Raw genomic sequence first — 19,162 nt, forward strand, 5'->3', positions numbered from 1 at the left:
TTCTTCATCTGGACAACTTGTGAAGGGGGTTTTCTTCACCAGGGAAAGAATGCTTTGCTCATCCACCACAGTTATTTTCCTTGGTCTTCCAATGTTGCTGAGTTCACCAGTGTGTTCCTTCTTTTTAAGACTGTTCCAAACTGTTGTTTTGGCTCTGATGTGTTTGTAGAAGCCTAATGATGGATTGCTTCACTAATGACAGCATTTTGGATCTCATCCTGAGTTGATAGCAACATATTTCAAATGGAAATAGCACACTTGAAATTAACTCTGGACCTTTTATCTGCTCATTGTAATTGGGGTAATGAGGGAACACACCTGGCCATGGGTAATGAGGGAACACACCTGGCCATGGGTAATGAGGGAACACACTTGGCCATGGAACAGCTGAGAAGCCAATTGTCCCATTACTTTTAGTCCCTTAACAAGTGGGAGCACATATGCAAACTGCTGTAATTCCTACACCATTCACCTGATTTGGATGTAAATACCCTCAAATTAAAGCACATCTTGTTTGTTTCAAATCCATTGTGGTGATGTATAGAGCCAAAAATGTTAGAATTGTGTCAATGTACCAATATTGACTATGTATGTTGGGGTTTCTTGTACATTACACACCAATATTATGAGCTAATTAAGCATTTATTTTATTACATAAAAATTTTCACCTGTCCTGGTTGTTGAAAGGGGTAGTAATACCATATTTCTGCTTGGGTTAAGACTAAAGGGAAAACAATTTCTAACAATAAAATTTCCCCTTGTGCTCTGGGAATGTGATGGTTCATCCTGATGCGTTTTACCTTTACTCTGACAAACATTTGCAGCTGCTCCCGTGAGACTTGCAGCTACATTTTCCTGCACTTGACTTCTATTTCTAGTTTTATCAGATGTCTTTTGGTCAAAATAAGGAGGTCTTTGACCATTTAAAAAGGGAACTACAGGCTGCTTGAAAGGTGAGGAAGAATTGGGCTTCGTATGACAACATGCATTAAACATTTTCACACACTATGGGAACAAGTATATCTAGTTTACTGCAAAATTTAGAAATGTTTGTAGTGCAAATTAGACAGGTATGCTCTTTTACAGCAGCAAAGTATAATGTAACATTCAATATGCCAGCATTATCCTTAGCTTAGTGGTGGTAAATACTGTACATCACATTACACTACTGTAAAAAGGAAGCCTGTTTTATGTAAAGCTGGCCATACACAATCCTATGATCATACAGAATGCAGCAAGTCTATTTTCAATCTTCTATATAGAGACAAACAATGGAAAATGACTGGTTAAATGCAAATGATCATGCCATACATCAGTGATGTCAAACTGTGGCACCCCAGATGTTGCAAAACTTCAACTCCCAGCATGCCCGGACAGCCGTTGGCTGTCCGGGCATGCTGGGAGTTGAAGTATTGCAACATCCGGAGGGCCACAGTGTGAGACCACTGCCATACATACTGACAACTGTCAAAAAATTGAATCCATGATATCCCACTTAGCTCATCTTTGACAATTGTTAGTAAATTTCACACATGTCCACAATAGCCAAAGTTGCCATTTATCTTATGTATAGCCAGTTTTAGAGAAAACAACTGTCAATCTGCACTTGCCACCTTCTCAAATCACCACACTCGGCCACGTGTACAATAAAACACCATACGAGTTTTGACAATTTGGCTTTACTCTGCGGTACAGACATCAGTTTAATCCCTATTAAAGCAACATATGAGAGTAGGACTCAATCAAATCAATACTGCTTTTTGCTGTTTTATCAGGTCAGGAAACAAATGCAAGTCTTGCCTGCATAATACTATGGACATGGTTTGTTAGTTTGCAGATAAAACAGGTGTCTACAGCCAAACTTTTCTGAGCTGGTGTCAGGAATTTTAAAACTTTGCAAGAATAACACACCAGGAGCTCCGTGTACAGACCTGACCATATACTAATACAGTGATGGGATGGCGGTAACTGAGGGAGGTGCTGCTTAAAATACCTTCAAGCTTCTTACAGCAAATCAGATTAAACAGATCAGTTAAGCATGTCATTTAATCCTGAGTATGAAAATATTATTTGGTATACCAGAGCGGAATCTAAATTAAAATAAAGATAAAACATGAGAAGTGAAGGCATAGAACTTCATTGCATGAATTACTCCAACAGTCAACCTGAAAAAGATCAGTTTCATCCCATAGTAAGCTAGAAATGGCCAAACAGAAATGGATTCTGGGCAGCAGCCTGATCAGGAAATGAAACAGAAGAGGGGCACAGAGCAGATACCAGTGAAGTATTCTTGGTTTTTAGTTTTTACAAAAAGCAGGCCTTGCAATATTGAGTTTCATTCAGTGTTCCTAATTTCCAAAATGTGTGTTTCCTTGTAGATTCAGGAATTCTCCCGGATGTGGCGCAGGTCACTATTTGTCATCTCCATAGATATCATCCTTCTTGCGCTTCATCTCCTCGAAATCAAATTCTGATCCAGTCATTCTCTTGTAGATGTCCTTGATGTCATCGCAGGTAGTTTCAAAGTGAGTTGTTGGATCATATGTGCGCGAGATAAAGACCTGTAGAGAGATGAAGTAAGATCAAGTCACTGATAAACAAGGAGAATAAAGTAGCAGCTAGTCCTTAGTTCAGGCGGCTGAGCTGTAATACTAAACCTAGTCCATGGATAAGTATGGCGCCATTTCTGGAAAAATACAAGGCTATTTTTAAATGTATTCGTATTCAACGATTTCATGACCTTCAGTGAATTTCCTCTTACATACAGGAGTCGACATACAAAAGTAGCGTCTTGATGAGACAACATTTTACAACCAGGCCACTGTGCCTTTACCAGGAAAGCCAAGTCTGGCCATTCATACCCACTTCAGTGGTTGCTTCACAGGATATATACTGTCTCTGTGTGTAATGTTCCTGTGGCCTTAAAGGGGTATCCCCTATCCTTTAGATGTCTGACCTCGGGGGTTCGCGGTCTGAACGTCACAGCCCGCTATGGGAGGGGACATGACATCACATGGGGGCGGAGTCGTGACGTCACGATGCCCCGACCTCGTGGTCGTCACACGGCAGATTCAGCTGGCAGCGCGGCGTGAAGCTCCCCGAGGTGGGTGCTGAATGCAGGCCAGGTAAGTAAACCTTACTGTCAACTCTTGTGGTATGACTACAAGTGGTTGTTTCTATAAACTTACCTGACTTACTGTTCCCAAATCAGTTGGAGCAAACATGTCACTAACGCTAACAAACCTAAGTGGAAATAAAAAAAGACTGTATTGGCTTTTGGTATTGAGATCAACACAAAATCAACATTTTAATTTATGTACTTGATAAAAAAAATTAAAAAAAAAGCAGGTGACTTACAACATTAGCTATGTAAAATAACCCAAATTTTCTGCTCTGTATGACAGTTTTAATGTATTCAACTCCCATGGTGTATTGTTAGTCGGAAAACAGCCAAAACCTGATGCATACCTTTCAGGCAGGACCATTCAAAGGGGATAATTCACATCCTACCATGCATTCTTTACATGGAATATGTACAAAGTGCCATTGACTTAATACACTCCATACAAATTGAGGCAAACTCCACAATGTGACTGCATGCATTCTTATCCCACACGTAATTTAATGTGTGGTACGCATCATAAAATACTATGGGAACATTGCCTTAAGGTCTACAGATCTAAGCAAAACCTCATGTAGGTCAAATAGTTGCATCTGTTAAGGATACACTGCAGTTTTTTTCTAAAAGTTCAAAAAAGATATAAAACAAATCTGCGTTGTGCAAACTAGAGATGAGTGAAGTTACAGTGATTCGATTCATTATGAACCTCGCAGCTCAGCAGTTGATGACTTATCCTGCATAAATGAGTTCAGCTTTGAGGTGCTCCGGTGGGCTGGAAAAGGTGGGCACAGTCCTAGGAGACTCTCTTCTAGGACTGTACCACCTTTTCCAGCCCACCGGAGCCCCTGAAAGCTGAACTCATTTATGCAGGATAAGTCATCAACTGCCGAGCCGAGAAGTTCGTGACGAATCGAATCACTGTAACTTCACTCATCTCTACTGCAAACAAGACCTCACATGGATCAAGCTGGATAGCAATTGGGACATTCTTGCTTTAGTGTAGTTAAAAAAAAAAAAAAATATCCCCTCTTTGCTTATTGATTGTGCTGTCACTGAGAGGTTTGTACTGCTATTCCTGCTTTATATGATGTACACCTTCATATTAGAAATTTGGCTTCTTTACCTTCCCTATCCCTCCTTCCTTTTTCCAGTTTTTATTTTTTGTTCCCACACCCCCATTGTTACAAAATTAAAAAAAAACTTTAATAAAAAACTGAATGAGAAAAAAAAATTTAAATAAAAAAAACTAGAGATATTTTTATTACTCTAAATGTACTTACTTCTGCTCGATGGGCTCCAGGAGGTCAAGGGCAGGTCTGATCTCCTTCTCTGGATCATTTGTTTCTACAGTAGTGCTCACTATTGCAATGTACTTTCCTTGTGCAGCCACATTGTGTGCATAGGAAATCATGCACACATAGATATCTAAAAACAAAAGGCATAATATGTAGCATGACTATCACTGCAGATCTCAAAATAATAAGAAACTCAATCATCATCTGTCAGTATATCTATAATCTTACCAGATTTCCTGTTGACCTGGTTTTGAGGAATGATGATCTGACAGGAATTGGCATCATTTGTGTTCTTTATTGGGTGACTCAGGATACAGATTACACGAATAACCTGTCCCACTTTAGTAACGAGATTCGGAACATAACTGGGGTCACAAATCAACTGCTTGCATCGGGCAACCTAGAAGAAAGAATCAAAAATATTATTGACCAAGGTAGCAGAACGTGGAGCCTGTGCAGGTATGAAAGCGGTTCTAACTGCCCAAGAAGGGCCATAGAAATCACTCAAAGATTCTTATTTACATGTAACTGTAAATACCTTTGTGTCGAAAAAAAAGACCAAAGTACTCTTCTAATTGTTTTGGTTAGCCACTATTTGTGGTGAAATATAATTCTCAGTCTAGATGACTACATTTTTTGTGAATGAACATGCAGCATGCTTGTTGAAATCACTCAGCAGGCACCCCATGCAAACCCCTGGGGGGGACCTGAGCAACCAGTCCCCCTGTCCCCCTGTCTGCAATCGCCAATCAATTCAGAGCGGTAATTCGCAGCTATTCCAGTTCAATCGTGTCACCAGTGATCCGGCAAAAAAAAGGGCGACTGGTGCCGACTTGGACTGCACCAATCACCCTTGCCCAGTAGGAGTGAAGTGGCACCGGTGCCACCTCACGATCAGCGTGATTAGTCGGCGGTGGAGGGAGGCGGTACCGAGCAGTGGTCTCCTGAGGAGGCGGTCTGTGGCGGAGGGATCCAACAGCAGGAGGTAAGTGCTGTTTGCCACCCGCTGTTTCTTAGCAACAACTCCCAGCATGCACAGCCAAAGGGCATGCTTGGAGTTGTGATTTTGCAACAGCTAGAGGCACAACTGCAACTCCCAGCATGCCCTTTGGCTGTCTGGGCATGTTGTGAGTTGTAGGTATGTAGTTATGAAAAAGTGTGCCTCCAATTGTTGAATACCTACAACTCCCACCATGCACAGACAGCCAAAGGGCATGCTGGGAGTCATAGTGTGCCTCCAGCTGTTGCTTAACTACAAGTCCCAGCCTGCCTTTCGGCTATCACTGCATGCAGAGTTGTATTTTTTGAAACAGCTGAAGGCACACTGGTTGTGAAACAGAGTTTGTTACTTAACTCATTGTTTTGAAACCAGTGTGCCTCCAGCTGTAGCAAACTACAGCTCCCAGCATGCATGCAGTTTTGCAACAGCTGGAGGCACACTGGTTGCAAAAAAAAAAAAAGACCCCCAAAATTTGTAACGCAATTTCTTCTGAGTACGGAAATATCCCATATGTGGACATAAAATGCTCTGCGGGCGCACAGCAGGGCTCAGGAGTGAGAGCCCCATGTACATTTGAGGTGATTTGCACAGGGGGTGGCTGATCGTTACAGCGGTTCTGACAAACGCAAAAAAAAAAAAATCCAATGTGATCCCATTTTGGAAACTACACCCCTCATGGAACGTAACAAGGGGTACATTGAGCCTTAACACCCCACAGGTGTTTGAAGCATTTTCGTTAAAGTTGGACATGAAAATGAAAGTTTTATTTTTTCACTAAAATGCTGGTGTTATCCCAAATTTTTCATTTTCCCAAGGGGTAATAAGAAAAAAGCCTCCCAAAATTTGTAACCCCATTTCTTCTGAGTATACAAATACCCCATATGTGAAGGTAAAGCGCTTTGCTTGGGGCACTACAGGGCTCAGAAGAGAAGGAGCGCCATTGGGCTTTTGGAGAGAAAATGTGTCTGGAATTTAAGGCCACGTGTGTTTACAAAGCCCCCATGGTGCCGGAAAAGTGGACCCCCCGCATGTGACCCCATTTTGGACACTACACCCCACACAGAATGTAATAAGGGGTACAGTGAGCATTTACACCGCACAGGTGTCTGACAGATTTTGAACAGTGGTCCATGAAAATTTTAAATTACATTTTTCATTTGCACAGCCCACTGTTCCAAAGATCTGTCAAACGCCAGTGAGGTTTAAATGCTCACTGCACCCCTTATTACATTGTGAGGGGTGTAGTTTCCAAAATGGGGTCATGTGGGGGCTTTATAAACGCACATGGACCCCGACTTCCATTCCAAACAAATTCTCTTTCCAAAAGCCCAATGGCGTTCCTTCTCTTCTGAGCATTGTAGTTCGCCCGCAGAGCACTTTACATCCACATATGGAGTATTTCCATACTCAGAAGAAATGGGATTAAAAAATGGGGGGAGGGGGGCATTTTCTCCTATTACCCCTTGTGAAAATTAAAAATTTGGGGTAACACCAGCATTTTAGTGAAAAATATCTAGTTTTTCCTTTTCAAGTCCAACTTAAGCGTAAATTTGTCAAACACTGGGGTGTTAAGGCTCACTGTATCCCTTGTCACGTGCCTTGAGGGGTGTTTCCCAAATATTGTGCCATGTGGGGCTTTTTTTTTTGCTTTTCTGGCACCATAGGTGCTTCTTAAAAGAGACATGCCGCCCCCCCCCCCCCCCAAAAAAAAAAATTTTCAGCAAAATTCCCTATCCAAAATACCATTGTCGCTCCTTCCCTTCTAAGCCCTCATGCACCCACAGAGCACTTTACGTTCACATATGAGGTATTTCCTTACTCGAGAGTTGGGTTACAAATTTTGGGGGGGGCTTTTTCTCCTACTAGCCATTGTAAGAACTGGGTTTACAAGAACATGTTGTTAGTGTAAAAAAAAATTTAGATTTTTCTCTTATTATTTGCTGCTATTCATGTGAAACACCTAAAGGGTTAAACTTTCTGAATGTCATTTTGAATACTTTGAGGAGTGCAATTTTTATAATGGGGTCATTTATGGGGTATTTCTAATATGAAGGCCCCTCAAATCCACTTCAAAATTGAACTGGTCCCTGAAAAATTCAGATTTTGTGAAAAATTGGAAAATTGCTGCTGAACTTTGAAGCCCTCTAATGTCTTCCAAAAGTAAAAACATGTCAATTTTATGATGGAAACATAAAGTAGACATATTGTATATGTGAATCAATATATTATTTATTTGGTATTATTATTTTCCTTCAAAGTTAAAAAAAATGCTAAATTTTCAAATTTTTCATGAAATTTTGGAATTTCTCACCATGAAATGATGCAGGCATCGACAAAAAATTACCACTATGTTAAAGTAGAATAGGTCACAAAAAAAAAAACAATCTCGGAATCAAATTCATAAGTAATAGCATCCCAGAGTTATTGATGCTTAAAGTGACAGTAGTCAGATGTGTAAAAAATGCTCTGGTCCTTAGAGTGAAAATGGGCTGGGTCCTTAAGGGGGTTATACATTAAACACAACAAAATTGTGTATTGTAAATCAAGTTATAACATGTGACAATTCGCAGATAAATTAAAGAGACTGTCCGAAATTTCTGCAACAATTCTGCAGTGTGTGAATTCACTTCATCGCACCATTTTTTCAATACATTGCCTACAAAAAAGAATACTCACACAGCATTACTCGCCAAACAACTTCAGGGAAACTTGCTTATCAAAAACAGGTCAAGGAACAAGGAAGGAATCAGAAATTGGGAGGTAGGCAAGATAAGAGAACATAATGTTCTAAGCAGTTTAGGAAAAGTGTATGGTAACCAATGCAAGGTGAGGCTTGTTGAAGGATGACCGACTTGTTGAACTGCTCCTTCCACAAAATCACCAGTAGTTCCTGTTCCTCTGAAGCTGGAAACAGGGTGGATCTAAAAGAGCTTCTGCCACATGATTACATAGTAAATATTGTTTCTTCAATTGCAAATTTAAAACAATAGAAAAGTATACAGAACATTTTGCCATACTCCAAGCTTCATAACCCCTTAAAGAAGTAGTGCAGTGAAATAATATCTAAAGGATAGGGGATACGTTCTAGATCGCAGGCTGACATGCCCCCTCCATCCAGCAGACTGCCAGGGCCCCATTCAGGAGATTCCTGGGGGAACCAGCGGTCGCCCCCCTCCGCAATCTATAACTTATCCCCTATCCTCTGGATAGGGGATAAGTTATTTTTCACTACAAAACCCCTTAACCCCTTCCTGCTATAGGACGTATGCATACGTCCAATCATCCCACCTTTCGCGAAATTGGACGTATGCATATGTCCTAGCGATCTCCGGCACTGCCGCGAGCAGCGCAGGAGATCGGCGACGGGACCTGGCTGTCAATCACAGCCGGAGTCCCGCCACAGCTGCCGGAGCCGCGATCGCGGCGGTGCCGGCAGCATTAACCCCATAGATGCAATGATCAATCCTGATCACGGCATCTATGGTGTTGACAGGGGGAGCGCTCTCCCCCTGTTCTCCAACGGTGGCACTGCGACACAATCGCGGGTCGCTGTTTGTTACTATGGCAGCAGGAGGTCAGAGTATGACCTCCTGTATGCCTGCTACGGAAGCCTGTGAGATCCAGCCAGAGGCTGGATCGCACAGGCTGTAGTGTCTGCAGCTCATTAAGTCATACTGTGCAGCAGTACAAATGTGTTGCAGCATAGTATAACCTGTAAAAAGTGTACAAAATTAAATAAAAAGTTCTTCAATAGACGTATGACATGTAATAAAAAAAAAAAAATTAAAAAGCTCCTTTCCCAATAAAAGCCCTGTATTATCAACAAAAAAGGTCAAAAACACAAATCATACACATAATAGGTATTGCCACATCCGTAATGACATGTACTATAAAACTAATGTAAATTATCCCGCACGGTGAACGTCGTAAAAAAACAAACAAAAAAAAGCGCAAAATTCGCCAGTTTTGGTACAAATGGCGGAATAAAAAAAGATCAAAAGGTAGCACAAAAATTATACCAATAAGAAGTACAGCTCATCCCACAAAAAATAAGCCCTCACTCAATGGCGTCGGGCGAAAAAAAAAAAAAAGTTACGGCTGTTGGAATGTGAATGGCAGAAAAAGAATTTTGCTCAGAAAAGGAAAAAGAACATAGAAAGCTATATAAAAATGTGTATCGCCATAATCGTACTGACCCACAGAATAAATAGAACATCACTTACCGCACAGTGTACACCATAAAAAATAAAAAACGCCCGAAATTTTCCAGTTTATCACAATATTTTGAAGTTTTTCACAAAAAAAATTATGCATGTGTCAACAAAAATGCACCAGTTATATATAGTACAATATGTCCCGAAAAAACGGTTATCAGAATCGCTCTGCCCAGAAAGAGTTCTATCATTTAAAGAGATACATGTGTCATTTAAAAAAAAAAAAAAAAAAAAAAAAAAAAAGAGCCTGGCCATAGAGGTAAAAAATGGGTCGGTCCTTAAGGGGTTAAGGACCAGGCCAATTTTATTTTTGCATTTTCGTTTTTTCCTCCTCACCTTCTAAAAATCATAACTCATATTTTCATCTACAGACCCATATGAGGGCTTGTTTTTTTTGAGTCACAAATTTTACTTTGTAATGACGTGGGGGAAATTGAAAAGAAAACCGCAATTTAGCAAATCTTGGAAAGTTTTTCATGCTGTACACTTTACAGTAAAATGACGTTTTTCTTTAGTCTGTGGGTCAATACAATTGAAATGATATAACCCATGTTATATGCCTTTTTATAACTGTTCCGCTTTAAAAAAAAAATGTTAACTATTTTAACAAAATGAGTATGTTTAAATAAATTGCCCTATTTTGACCACCTATAACTCATTTTTCTGTATATGGGGCTGTTTATATTTAACATTTCAATCATTTATTAATGTTCTTGGAATAAAATGTGACAAAAAAAAAAAAAAAAAAACAGCAATTTTAGATTTTTTTGATAGTTCGGACATTTATGCACGCGGCAATACCAAATATTTTTTATAGATATATAGTAAAATGGGAAAAAATGAGTTATTGGTGGAGGGGATTTTTCAAGTTTTTTCTTTTTTTTTTTAAACCACTTTATGTCCCCATAGGGGACTATTTATAGCAGTCATTTGATTGCTAATAATGTTCAGTGCTATGCATAGGGCATAGCACTGATCAGTATTATCTGTGATCTTCTGCTCTGGTCTAATCGATCTCAGACCAGAGTGGAAAACCCCAGGAGATGGCCGGATGCAGGCAAGGGGACCTCTGGCCGCCATGCTGGATGATCGGATACACGCAGCAGCGCTGCGGGCGATCTGATCATCCATATTAACTGCCGAACTGCTGTAGATGCCGTGATCTGTATTGATCACGGCATTGAGGGGTTGCGATTGCTGATGTCCGCCATTACCGCCCGACCCTGGCTGCTGACAGCAGTCGGGACCTGCCGTGCATGATGCGAGCACTGCCCCGGTGCTTGCGGTCACGTACATGACGTAGGTGTACGTCATGGTGCACTAAGTACCACTGTACCATGACGTACATTTACATCTGATGACGTTAAGGGGTTAAGGACTCCTTTTGTATCTCACCTTCTAAAAGGGGGGGGCTTCCATTTTCACACAGTGCACTTTACGTTAGATATAACAATTTATTTATGCTGTATGTCCATACAATTACAACAAGAGATGAGCAAACTTACAGTAAATTCAATTCATCACGAACTTCTCGGCTGGGCAGTTGATGACTTTTCCTGCATAAATTAGTTCAGCTTTCAGGTGCTCCGATGGGCTGGAGAAGGTAGATACAGTCCTAGGAGACTCTTTCCTAGGAATATATCCACCTTTTCCAGCCACCGGAGCACCTGAAGGCTGAAATAATTTACGCAGGATAAGTCATCAACTGCCGAGCCGAGAAGTTCGTGACAAATCGAATTTACTGTAAGTTCGCTCATCTCTAATTACAACCATAGGCAAATCATATAGGTTTTATTTTGTTATACTTAAAAAGAAATAACTTTTTGTATGAAAATTTATATGTTGAAAATTGTCCTGTTCTGACCCCTATAACTTATTTTGCCGTATACAGGGATGTGAGGGGGGCACATTTTTTTGTTCTGTAGTATTCATCAGTATCATTTTTGTTTTGATTGGACTTAATGATTGCTTTTACACATTTTAAGGTATACGAAGTGATCAAAAATACTCAACTCTGCACTTAGTTTTTTTTATGTATACGCCATTGATTGTGCGGTTTAATTTACATTGTAGTTTTTTTTTTTTTAGTTCAGACAATTACAAAAGGGGTGATCCCACATATGTTCATGTTTATTTTTGTTTACACACACACACACACACACATTATATTATAAAGAATATATATTTAATTTTTATGGGAAAAGGGGTGTGATTCTAACTTATTAGGGAAGGGGTTAATTCACATTAACTTCACTGCAGTGGTCACGATCAGTACCGATGAGCAGCCAGGATGTAATTTTTTAAATGTTAGATGCAGTGATCAAATTCCATGCTATGATCAACGCGAGTCAAAGAAGGGGAGCAGACAAAGGGCGTACCGGTGCGCCCTGCCTCCTTAAAGGGGTACTCCAGTGGAAAACATTTCTCTAACCAACAGGTACTAGAAATATACAGATTTATAAATTACTTCTATATAAAAATCTTAATCCTTCCAGTACTTATCAGCTGCTGTATACTACAGAGGAACTTGTCTGTCTGACCACAGGGCTCTCTGGTGACTCCTCTGTCCATGTCAGGAACTGTACAGTGCTTGTAAAGGAAGTGGACATTCCAAATAAATGATATATTGATTCACATATACAATATGTCTAGTTTGTATCATAAAGTTGACATGTTTTTACTTTTTGAAGACATAGGTTTTTTTTTAGTTTAGCAGCAATTTTTTAATTTTTCATGAAAATTTCAAAAACTGAATTTTTCAGGGACCAGTTCAGTTTCGAAAAGTGAATTTGAGGGTGTATGTTAGAAATACCCTATAATGGACCCCATTATTAAAACTGTAATTAAAGTATTCAAAATGACATTCAGAAAGTTTAACTCTTTAGGTGTTTCACAGGAATAGCAGCAAAGTAGAGGTGAAAATTCAAAATTTTATTTTGTACACTTGCATGTTCTTGTAGACCCATTGTATTTATTTTACAAGGGGTATAAGGTAAAAATGTCCCCCAAAATCTGTAACCCCATTTCTCTCGAGTAAGGAAATACCTCATATGTGGATGTAAAGTGCTCTGTGGGCACAGTAGAGGGCTCAGAAGGGAAGGAGTGACAGTAGGAATTTGGAGAGCGAATTTTGCTGAAATGGTTGTTGGGGGGCATGTCTCATTTAGGAAGCCCCCATGGTGCCATAACAGCGCAAAAAAAAAAAAAAAAATCACACACACACACTATTTTGGAAACTACACCCCTCAAGGAACGTAACAAGGGGTATAGTGAGCCTTAACACCCCACAGGTGATTGACGAATTTTCGCTAAAGTTGGACGTGAGAATGAAAACATTTTTTTCACTAAAAAGGGTAATGGGAGAAAATGGCCCCCAAAATTTGTAACCCCATTTTTCTGAGTATGGAAATAGCCCATATGTGGATATTAAGTGCTCTGCGGGCGAACTACAATGCTCAGAAGAGAAGGAGCACCATTGGGCTTTTGGAAAGAGAATTTGGTTGGAATAGAAGTTGGGGGCCATGTGTGTTTACAAAGCCCCCATGGTGCCAGAACAGCGGACCCCCCCACATGTGACCCCATTTTGGAAACTACACCCCTTACAGAATTTAATAAGGGGTGCAGTGAGCATTTACACCTCACTGGCATTTGACAGATCTTTGGAACAGTGGGCTGAGCAAATGAAAAATAAAATTTTTCATTTTCACGGACCACTGTTCCAAAAATCTGTCAGACACCTGTTCGGTGTAAATGCTCACTGTACCCCTTATTACATTACGTGAGGGGTGTCGTTTCCGAAATTGGGTCATATGTGGGGGGGGGGGGGGGGGTTCCGTTCTGGCACAATGAAGGCTTTGTAAACACACATACAATTCCAGCCAAATTCTCTCTAAAAAAAAAAGCCCAATGGGGCTCCTTCTATTCTGAGCACTGTAGTGCGCCAACAGAGCAATTTACATCCACATATGGTGTATTACCATACTCAGAAAAATTGGGTTACAAATTTTGGGGGCTTTTTCTCCTATTACCCCTTGTGAAAGTAAAAAATCTTTGGGGGCTACACCAGCATTTTAGTGAAAGAAAAACAAAAACAAAACAAAAAAACATTTTCATGTCCAACTTTAACTAAACTTTGTCAAACACCTGTGGGGTGTTAAGGCTCACTATACCCCTTGTCCGTTCCGTGAGGGGTGAAGTCACATCTGGGTGATTTTTTTTTTGCATTTATGTCAGAACAGCTGTAACTATCAGCCACCCCTGCCCCTGTGCAAATCACCAAATTTAGACCTCAAATGTACATAGTGCGCACTCACTTCTAAATCATGTATTTCATCCACAGATTACTTTACATCCACATATGGGGTATTTCTGTACTCAGGAGAAATTACTTTACAAATTTTGGGGGTCTTTTTCCCCCTTTTACCTCTTATAAAAATGAAAAGTATGGGGCAACACCAGCCTGTTAGTGTAACATTTTTATTTTTTCTTTTTTTTTCTTTACACTAACAGGCTGGTGTAGTCCCTAACTTTTCCTTTTCATAAGGGGTAAAAGGAGAAAAAGCCCCCCAAAATTTGTAGTGCAATTTCTCCAGAGTACGGAAATACCCCATATGTGGCCCTAAACTGTTGCCTTGAAATACGACAGGGCTCCGAAGTGAGAGTGTGCCATGTGCATTTGAGGCCTAAATTAGGGATTTGCATAGGGATGGACACGGCAGTGTTGGCCAAACAGGGTGCCTCCAGCTGTTGCAAAACTCCCAGCATGGCTGAACAGTCAATGGCTGTCCGGCAATACTGGGAGTTATTTTGCAACAGCTGGAGGCTCCATTTTGGAAACACTGCCGCATGAGAAGTTTTACATTTTTATTGGGGGGAGGGCTGCAGTGTAGGGGCGGTGTATATGTAGTGTTTTACCCTTTATTTTGTGGTAGTGTAGTGTTTTTAGGGTACATTCACACGGGCGGGGGTTCATAATGAGTTTCCTGTTGGGAGTTTGAGCTGCGGCGGAAAATTTGCTGCAGCTCAAACTTAAAGCGGAAAACTCGCTGTAAACCCGCCCATGAGAATGTACACCAGCTGTTGCAAAACTACAACTCCCAGCATGCACTGACAGACCATGAATGCTGGGAGTTGTAGTTATGCAACAGCTGGAGGCACACAGGTTGGGAAACACTGAGTTAGGAAACAGACAGTGTTTCCCAACCAGTGTGCCTCCAGTTGTTGCAAAACTACAACTCCCAGCATGCCCGGAGAGCCAAAGGGTATGCTGAGAGTTGTAGTTTTGCAACATCAGCCCCTTCAGATGTTGCCAAACTACAACGCTCAGCATGCCTGGACAGTCTTAGCACCCTGGGAGTTTTAGTTTCGCAACATCTGGAAGTTTACAGTTTGGAGACCACTATACAGTGGTCTCCAAACTGTAGCCCTCCAGATGTTGCAAAACTACAACTCCCAGCATGTTGCGAAACTATAATGCAGCAGTGAAGATCATTTACCAGATTTTCGCTGCTGCCGGCCCTCCCCGCCACCGGTCCCCCCGCTGTCTGCCGCGATCTTTGCCCCGCTCTGCCCGGACTTCTAGAGCGGGCAGAGCGGGGATCTCAACTTGGCTGCTTCAAGTGGCCTCATTTCATTGGAACAGAGATTTTTGGTGACCGATATATACAAATATTAAGACATAATGCTTACTTCTCCTTCAGATTTTACACCAACAATTTTTCCGTTCTCAAACACCAAGTCTTCAATCGGCTTATTTAACATGTAGGTCCCCCCATAAATGGCACTTAATCTGTGGGGGGAGGGAAAAAGCAGTATACATTTAAAAAGTAGTCTGCTTAATCATTAATTCATATATTGCTCTTAACAAGCATGGCCTTTGATCTATTAAAACCTCAGAATGAAACGTGACAACAGGCTTGTATTTTACATTTGTAGATAACAGATTGAAAATTACAAAAAAAAACAAATGAATATATGTATATTTAGGTCAATATACAAGCAGTTCAAAAATGTGGGCAGGTTTCCTTATCTTTAGTATAAAGAAATCCATGCCATTTTAAAGAAACAAAACATTCTACTAGTCACCAATTTTAATGGGTATGCCGGGACTTTGATATTGATATCTTTCCATACAATTTGTTGAGGCTGTATCTGGAACTGAAATTGCACCTCATTGAGTGAATGTATAAGGCTGTGCCTGGTAAACAAAGGGGGACGTGGCTTAAGGTGTGGCCCCTTTAACCCTTTAAGTGGTGGGGGTTCAGGGACGTTGGCCTTTATAATCTTATATTAAATCGGATATTAAAAATCACAGTATTTCATTGTGATTCTCATAGTAAAGGGACATGATTTGGGTAATGCTATATACAAACTATGTGTCTTACCTTGCAAACCCTTGTGGCAGTTCTCCAAGGCCATACAGTGGATATAGGTAAGGGCTTTTGCCATAACGTGCTAAAGATTCACTGTAAAGCTTAATCCTGTTAATAGCTTCCCAACACGGCTGTTGCAAATACCTAACGGTGGAAAAGATGTAATAGTTAAATATTGGAGACGCGACAGAACAATGATGAACATAGGCAGAGAAACGTCAGCAATATAGTTATTGTCAATATGTTAAAGTCTATGTAATACGAATGTGTTCTGGCTGTCGAGCACCTGGCTTAAACCAGTTAAGCCTGGGTTATCTATATATAGGAAACATCACAGACAATCATAAAAATATTTAAAATAATAAAGAATATCAAGAAAATTGATTGAAGTAACAATTACAGGCAGATAAGGTGTTTTCCGCTTTGAAGCCGGACCTATGTGGGTCCGGTGTTTGTGATACCAGACTTCAAAAAGGAATATGTGCTACAGACCAATGCCTCTGAGGTAGGTCTCGGTGCTGTACTCTCCCAGGAAGTCAACGGGGAAGAGTATTCCGTTGTCTCTCTTAGCTGCAAAGTGGAGAGAGAGTGCCTGGCCATTAAGTGGGCACTCGAGTCTCTCCGCTATTATCTGTTGGGCAGGAAGTTTTGTCTCATGACTGATCATTCCCTTAAGTGAATGTGCCAGGCCAAGGACAAAAATGCCAGGGTCACCAGGTGGTTTCTGTCACTACAGAGAGTGGGTCATTTACTAGGCAACACCGATGCCCTATCGCGAGTCCACCCCCTCGGGCTTGAACAAAGCGGGGGGGTTGTGAGGTGAAAGGTATCGTGGTGGATGAGCGATGTATCACCAAGGCTCCTGGCTTTGGTGAAGTAAGAAACGGTATTATTCAGTGTCTGTGCTGCGATGCAGTCTGACATTGTGGCCGTAGTATGGCTGGAAGGCCAATTCAGGATGGCTCTTACTGGGAATGACCAAGTTCAGTCCCCACAATCCAGGCCTTGCTTAACCCCTTAAAGGGGTACTCTGCCCCTAGACATCTTATCCCCTGTCCAAAGGATGGGGGATAAGATGTCAGATCGCCGAGGTCCTGCTGCTGGGGACCCCCGGGATCCCCGCTGCGGCACCGCGCTATTACTGCACAGAGAGAGTTCACTCTGCACGTAATGACGGGCAATACAGGGGTCGGAGCATCGTTACATCACGGCTCTGCCCCTCGTGATGTCACGGCCCGCCCCTTTCAATACAAGTCTATGGGAGGGGGCGTGGTGGTCATCACACCCCCTGCCATAGACTTGCATTAAGGGGACGGGCCGTGATGTCACGAGGGGCGGAGTCATGACGTCACGCTGCTCCGTCCCCTGTATCGCCCGTCATTACGCACAGAGCGAACTCGCTCTGTGCTGTAATGATAGCGGGGTGCTGCAGCGGGGATGCCGGGGGTTCCCAGCAGCGGGACCACGGCGATCTGACATCTTATCCCCTATCCTTTGGATAGGGGATAAGATGTCTAGGGGCGGAGTACCCCTTTAAGGACCAAGTCCATTTTGACCTCAAGGACCAGGCCAATTTTATTTTTGCATTTTTGTTTTTTCCCCCACGCTTTCTAAAATCCATAACTCCTTTATATTTCCATCTAAAGACCCATATAAGGGCTTGTTTGCTGCGTGACCAATTGTACTTTGTAATGAAATCTCATTTTACCATAAAATGTACAGCAAACCCCCCAAAAAATTTTTTAGGGAGGAAACTTAAGTGAAAACCATAATTTTGCAAATTTTTTAGGGTTTTGTTTTCACACTATACACTTTATGGTAAAAATGACATGTGTTCTTTATTTTGTGGGTCAATAAGATGAAAAGGATACCCATGGCTAGATACTTTTATATTTTTATAGCGCTAAAAAAAAATCTAAAACTTTTTGTACAAAATCAGAAATCTAAAATCGCACTATTTTGACCACCTATAACTTTCATTTTTCCGTATATAGGGAGGTATGAGGACTCTTTTTTTGCGCTGTCATCTGTACTTTTTATCGCTACCACATTTGCATATATAAAACTTTTAGGTAATTTTTTTAAATAAAATGTTACAAAAAAGCTGCATTTTTGGACTTTTATTTACGTTTACGCCATTCACCGTACGGGATAATTAACATTATATTTTGATATTTCAGACATTTACACACGCAGCGATATCAAATAGGTTTATAAAAAAAAAAATAATTACGCTTTTTGGGGGTAAAATGGAGAAAACTGACAATTTTCATTTTTATTTGGGGAGGGGATTTTTCCCTTTATTTTTTACATTTTTCATTTATTTTTATTTTATTCTCCCCCCCCCCTTTTTGTGTCCCCATACGGGATTACCTATAGCAGGGGTCCTCAAACTTTTTAAACGGGGGGCCAGTTCACAGTCCCTCAGACCGTTGGAGGGCTGGACTATAGATAACAAAACATGAAAAAATTCCTATGCACACATATATCTTATTAGTGGACTACCTCAAAGTACGCAGCACAGTTCCCCCCCACATTAGGTTGGCAGTATAGATCCCCCCACATTAGGTTGTAGTTCCCACACATTAGGGTTGGCAGTACAGTTCCCCACATTAGGTGCAGTATAGATCCCCACATTAGGTGCAGTATAGATCCCCACATTAGGTGCAGTATAGATCCCCACATTAGGTGCAGTATAGATCCCCATATTAGGAGCAGTATGTTCCCCCACAGACATACAGCCTCCAGCCATACAGTGTGAGCCTGGAGGCTGTATGCCTGTGTTAGTTTGAGGACCCCTGATCTATAGCAATCCTTTGATTGTTAATACTGTTCAGTGCCATGTATAGGACATAGCACTGATCAGTATTATCGGTGATCTTCTGCTCTGGTCTTGATCTCAGACCAGAGCAGAAGACCCCAGAGACGTCCGGAGCCAGGTGAGGGGACCTCCGGCCGCCATGCTGGATGATCAGATCGCCCCGACCGTTCCGATGCTCGTGGTCATACACAGGACGTAAATGTACGTCCTGTTGCACGAAGTCCCGCCAAACCAGGAAGTTTGTGGTCGTTAAGGGGTTAAAGGCAGCCTGCTTCACCAGCTGAGGGGGATTTGCTAGTTGCAGCTCACACTGCCAGAGAGAGCTGTATGTGGAGTTCTT

General features: G+C 41.3%; 1 protein-coding gene across 1 annotated transcript in view; it reads right to left on the reverse strand.

Moving 5' to 3' along the window:
* Positions 1-1,660: 1,660 nt before the first annotated feature.
* GDI2 (GDP dissociation inhibitor 2) overlaps positions 1,661-19,162 on the reverse strand; it is a 40,994-nt gene continuing 23,492 nt past the window's right edge. Inside the window, exons 6-11 of the mRNA XM_056573220.1 lie at positions 16,014-16,145; positions 15,319-15,418; positions 4,645-4,816; positions 4,402-4,546; positions 3,189-3,243; positions 1,661-2,561 (exon numbers count right to left, since the gene is read on the reverse strand). Of these exons, the coding sequence (XP_056429195.1) occupies positions 2,412-2,561; positions 3,189-3,243; positions 4,402-4,546; positions 4,645-4,816; positions 15,319-15,418; positions 16,014-16,145 (754 nt within the window). The 3' untranslated portion in view covers positions 1,661-2,411. The remainder of the gene's footprint in view (positions 2,562-3,188; positions 3,244-4,401; positions 4,547-4,644; positions 4,817-15,318; positions 15,419-16,013; positions 16,146-19,162) is intronic.

The sequence above is a fragment of the Hyla sarda genome, chromosome 4 (genome assembly GCF_029499605.1).
Source record: "Hyla sarda isolate aHylSar1 chromosome 4, aHylSar1.hap1, whole genome shotgun sequence".
Classification (NCBI taxonomy): domain Eukaryota; kingdom Metazoa; phylum Chordata; class Amphibia; order Anura; family Hylidae; genus Hyla; species Hyla sarda.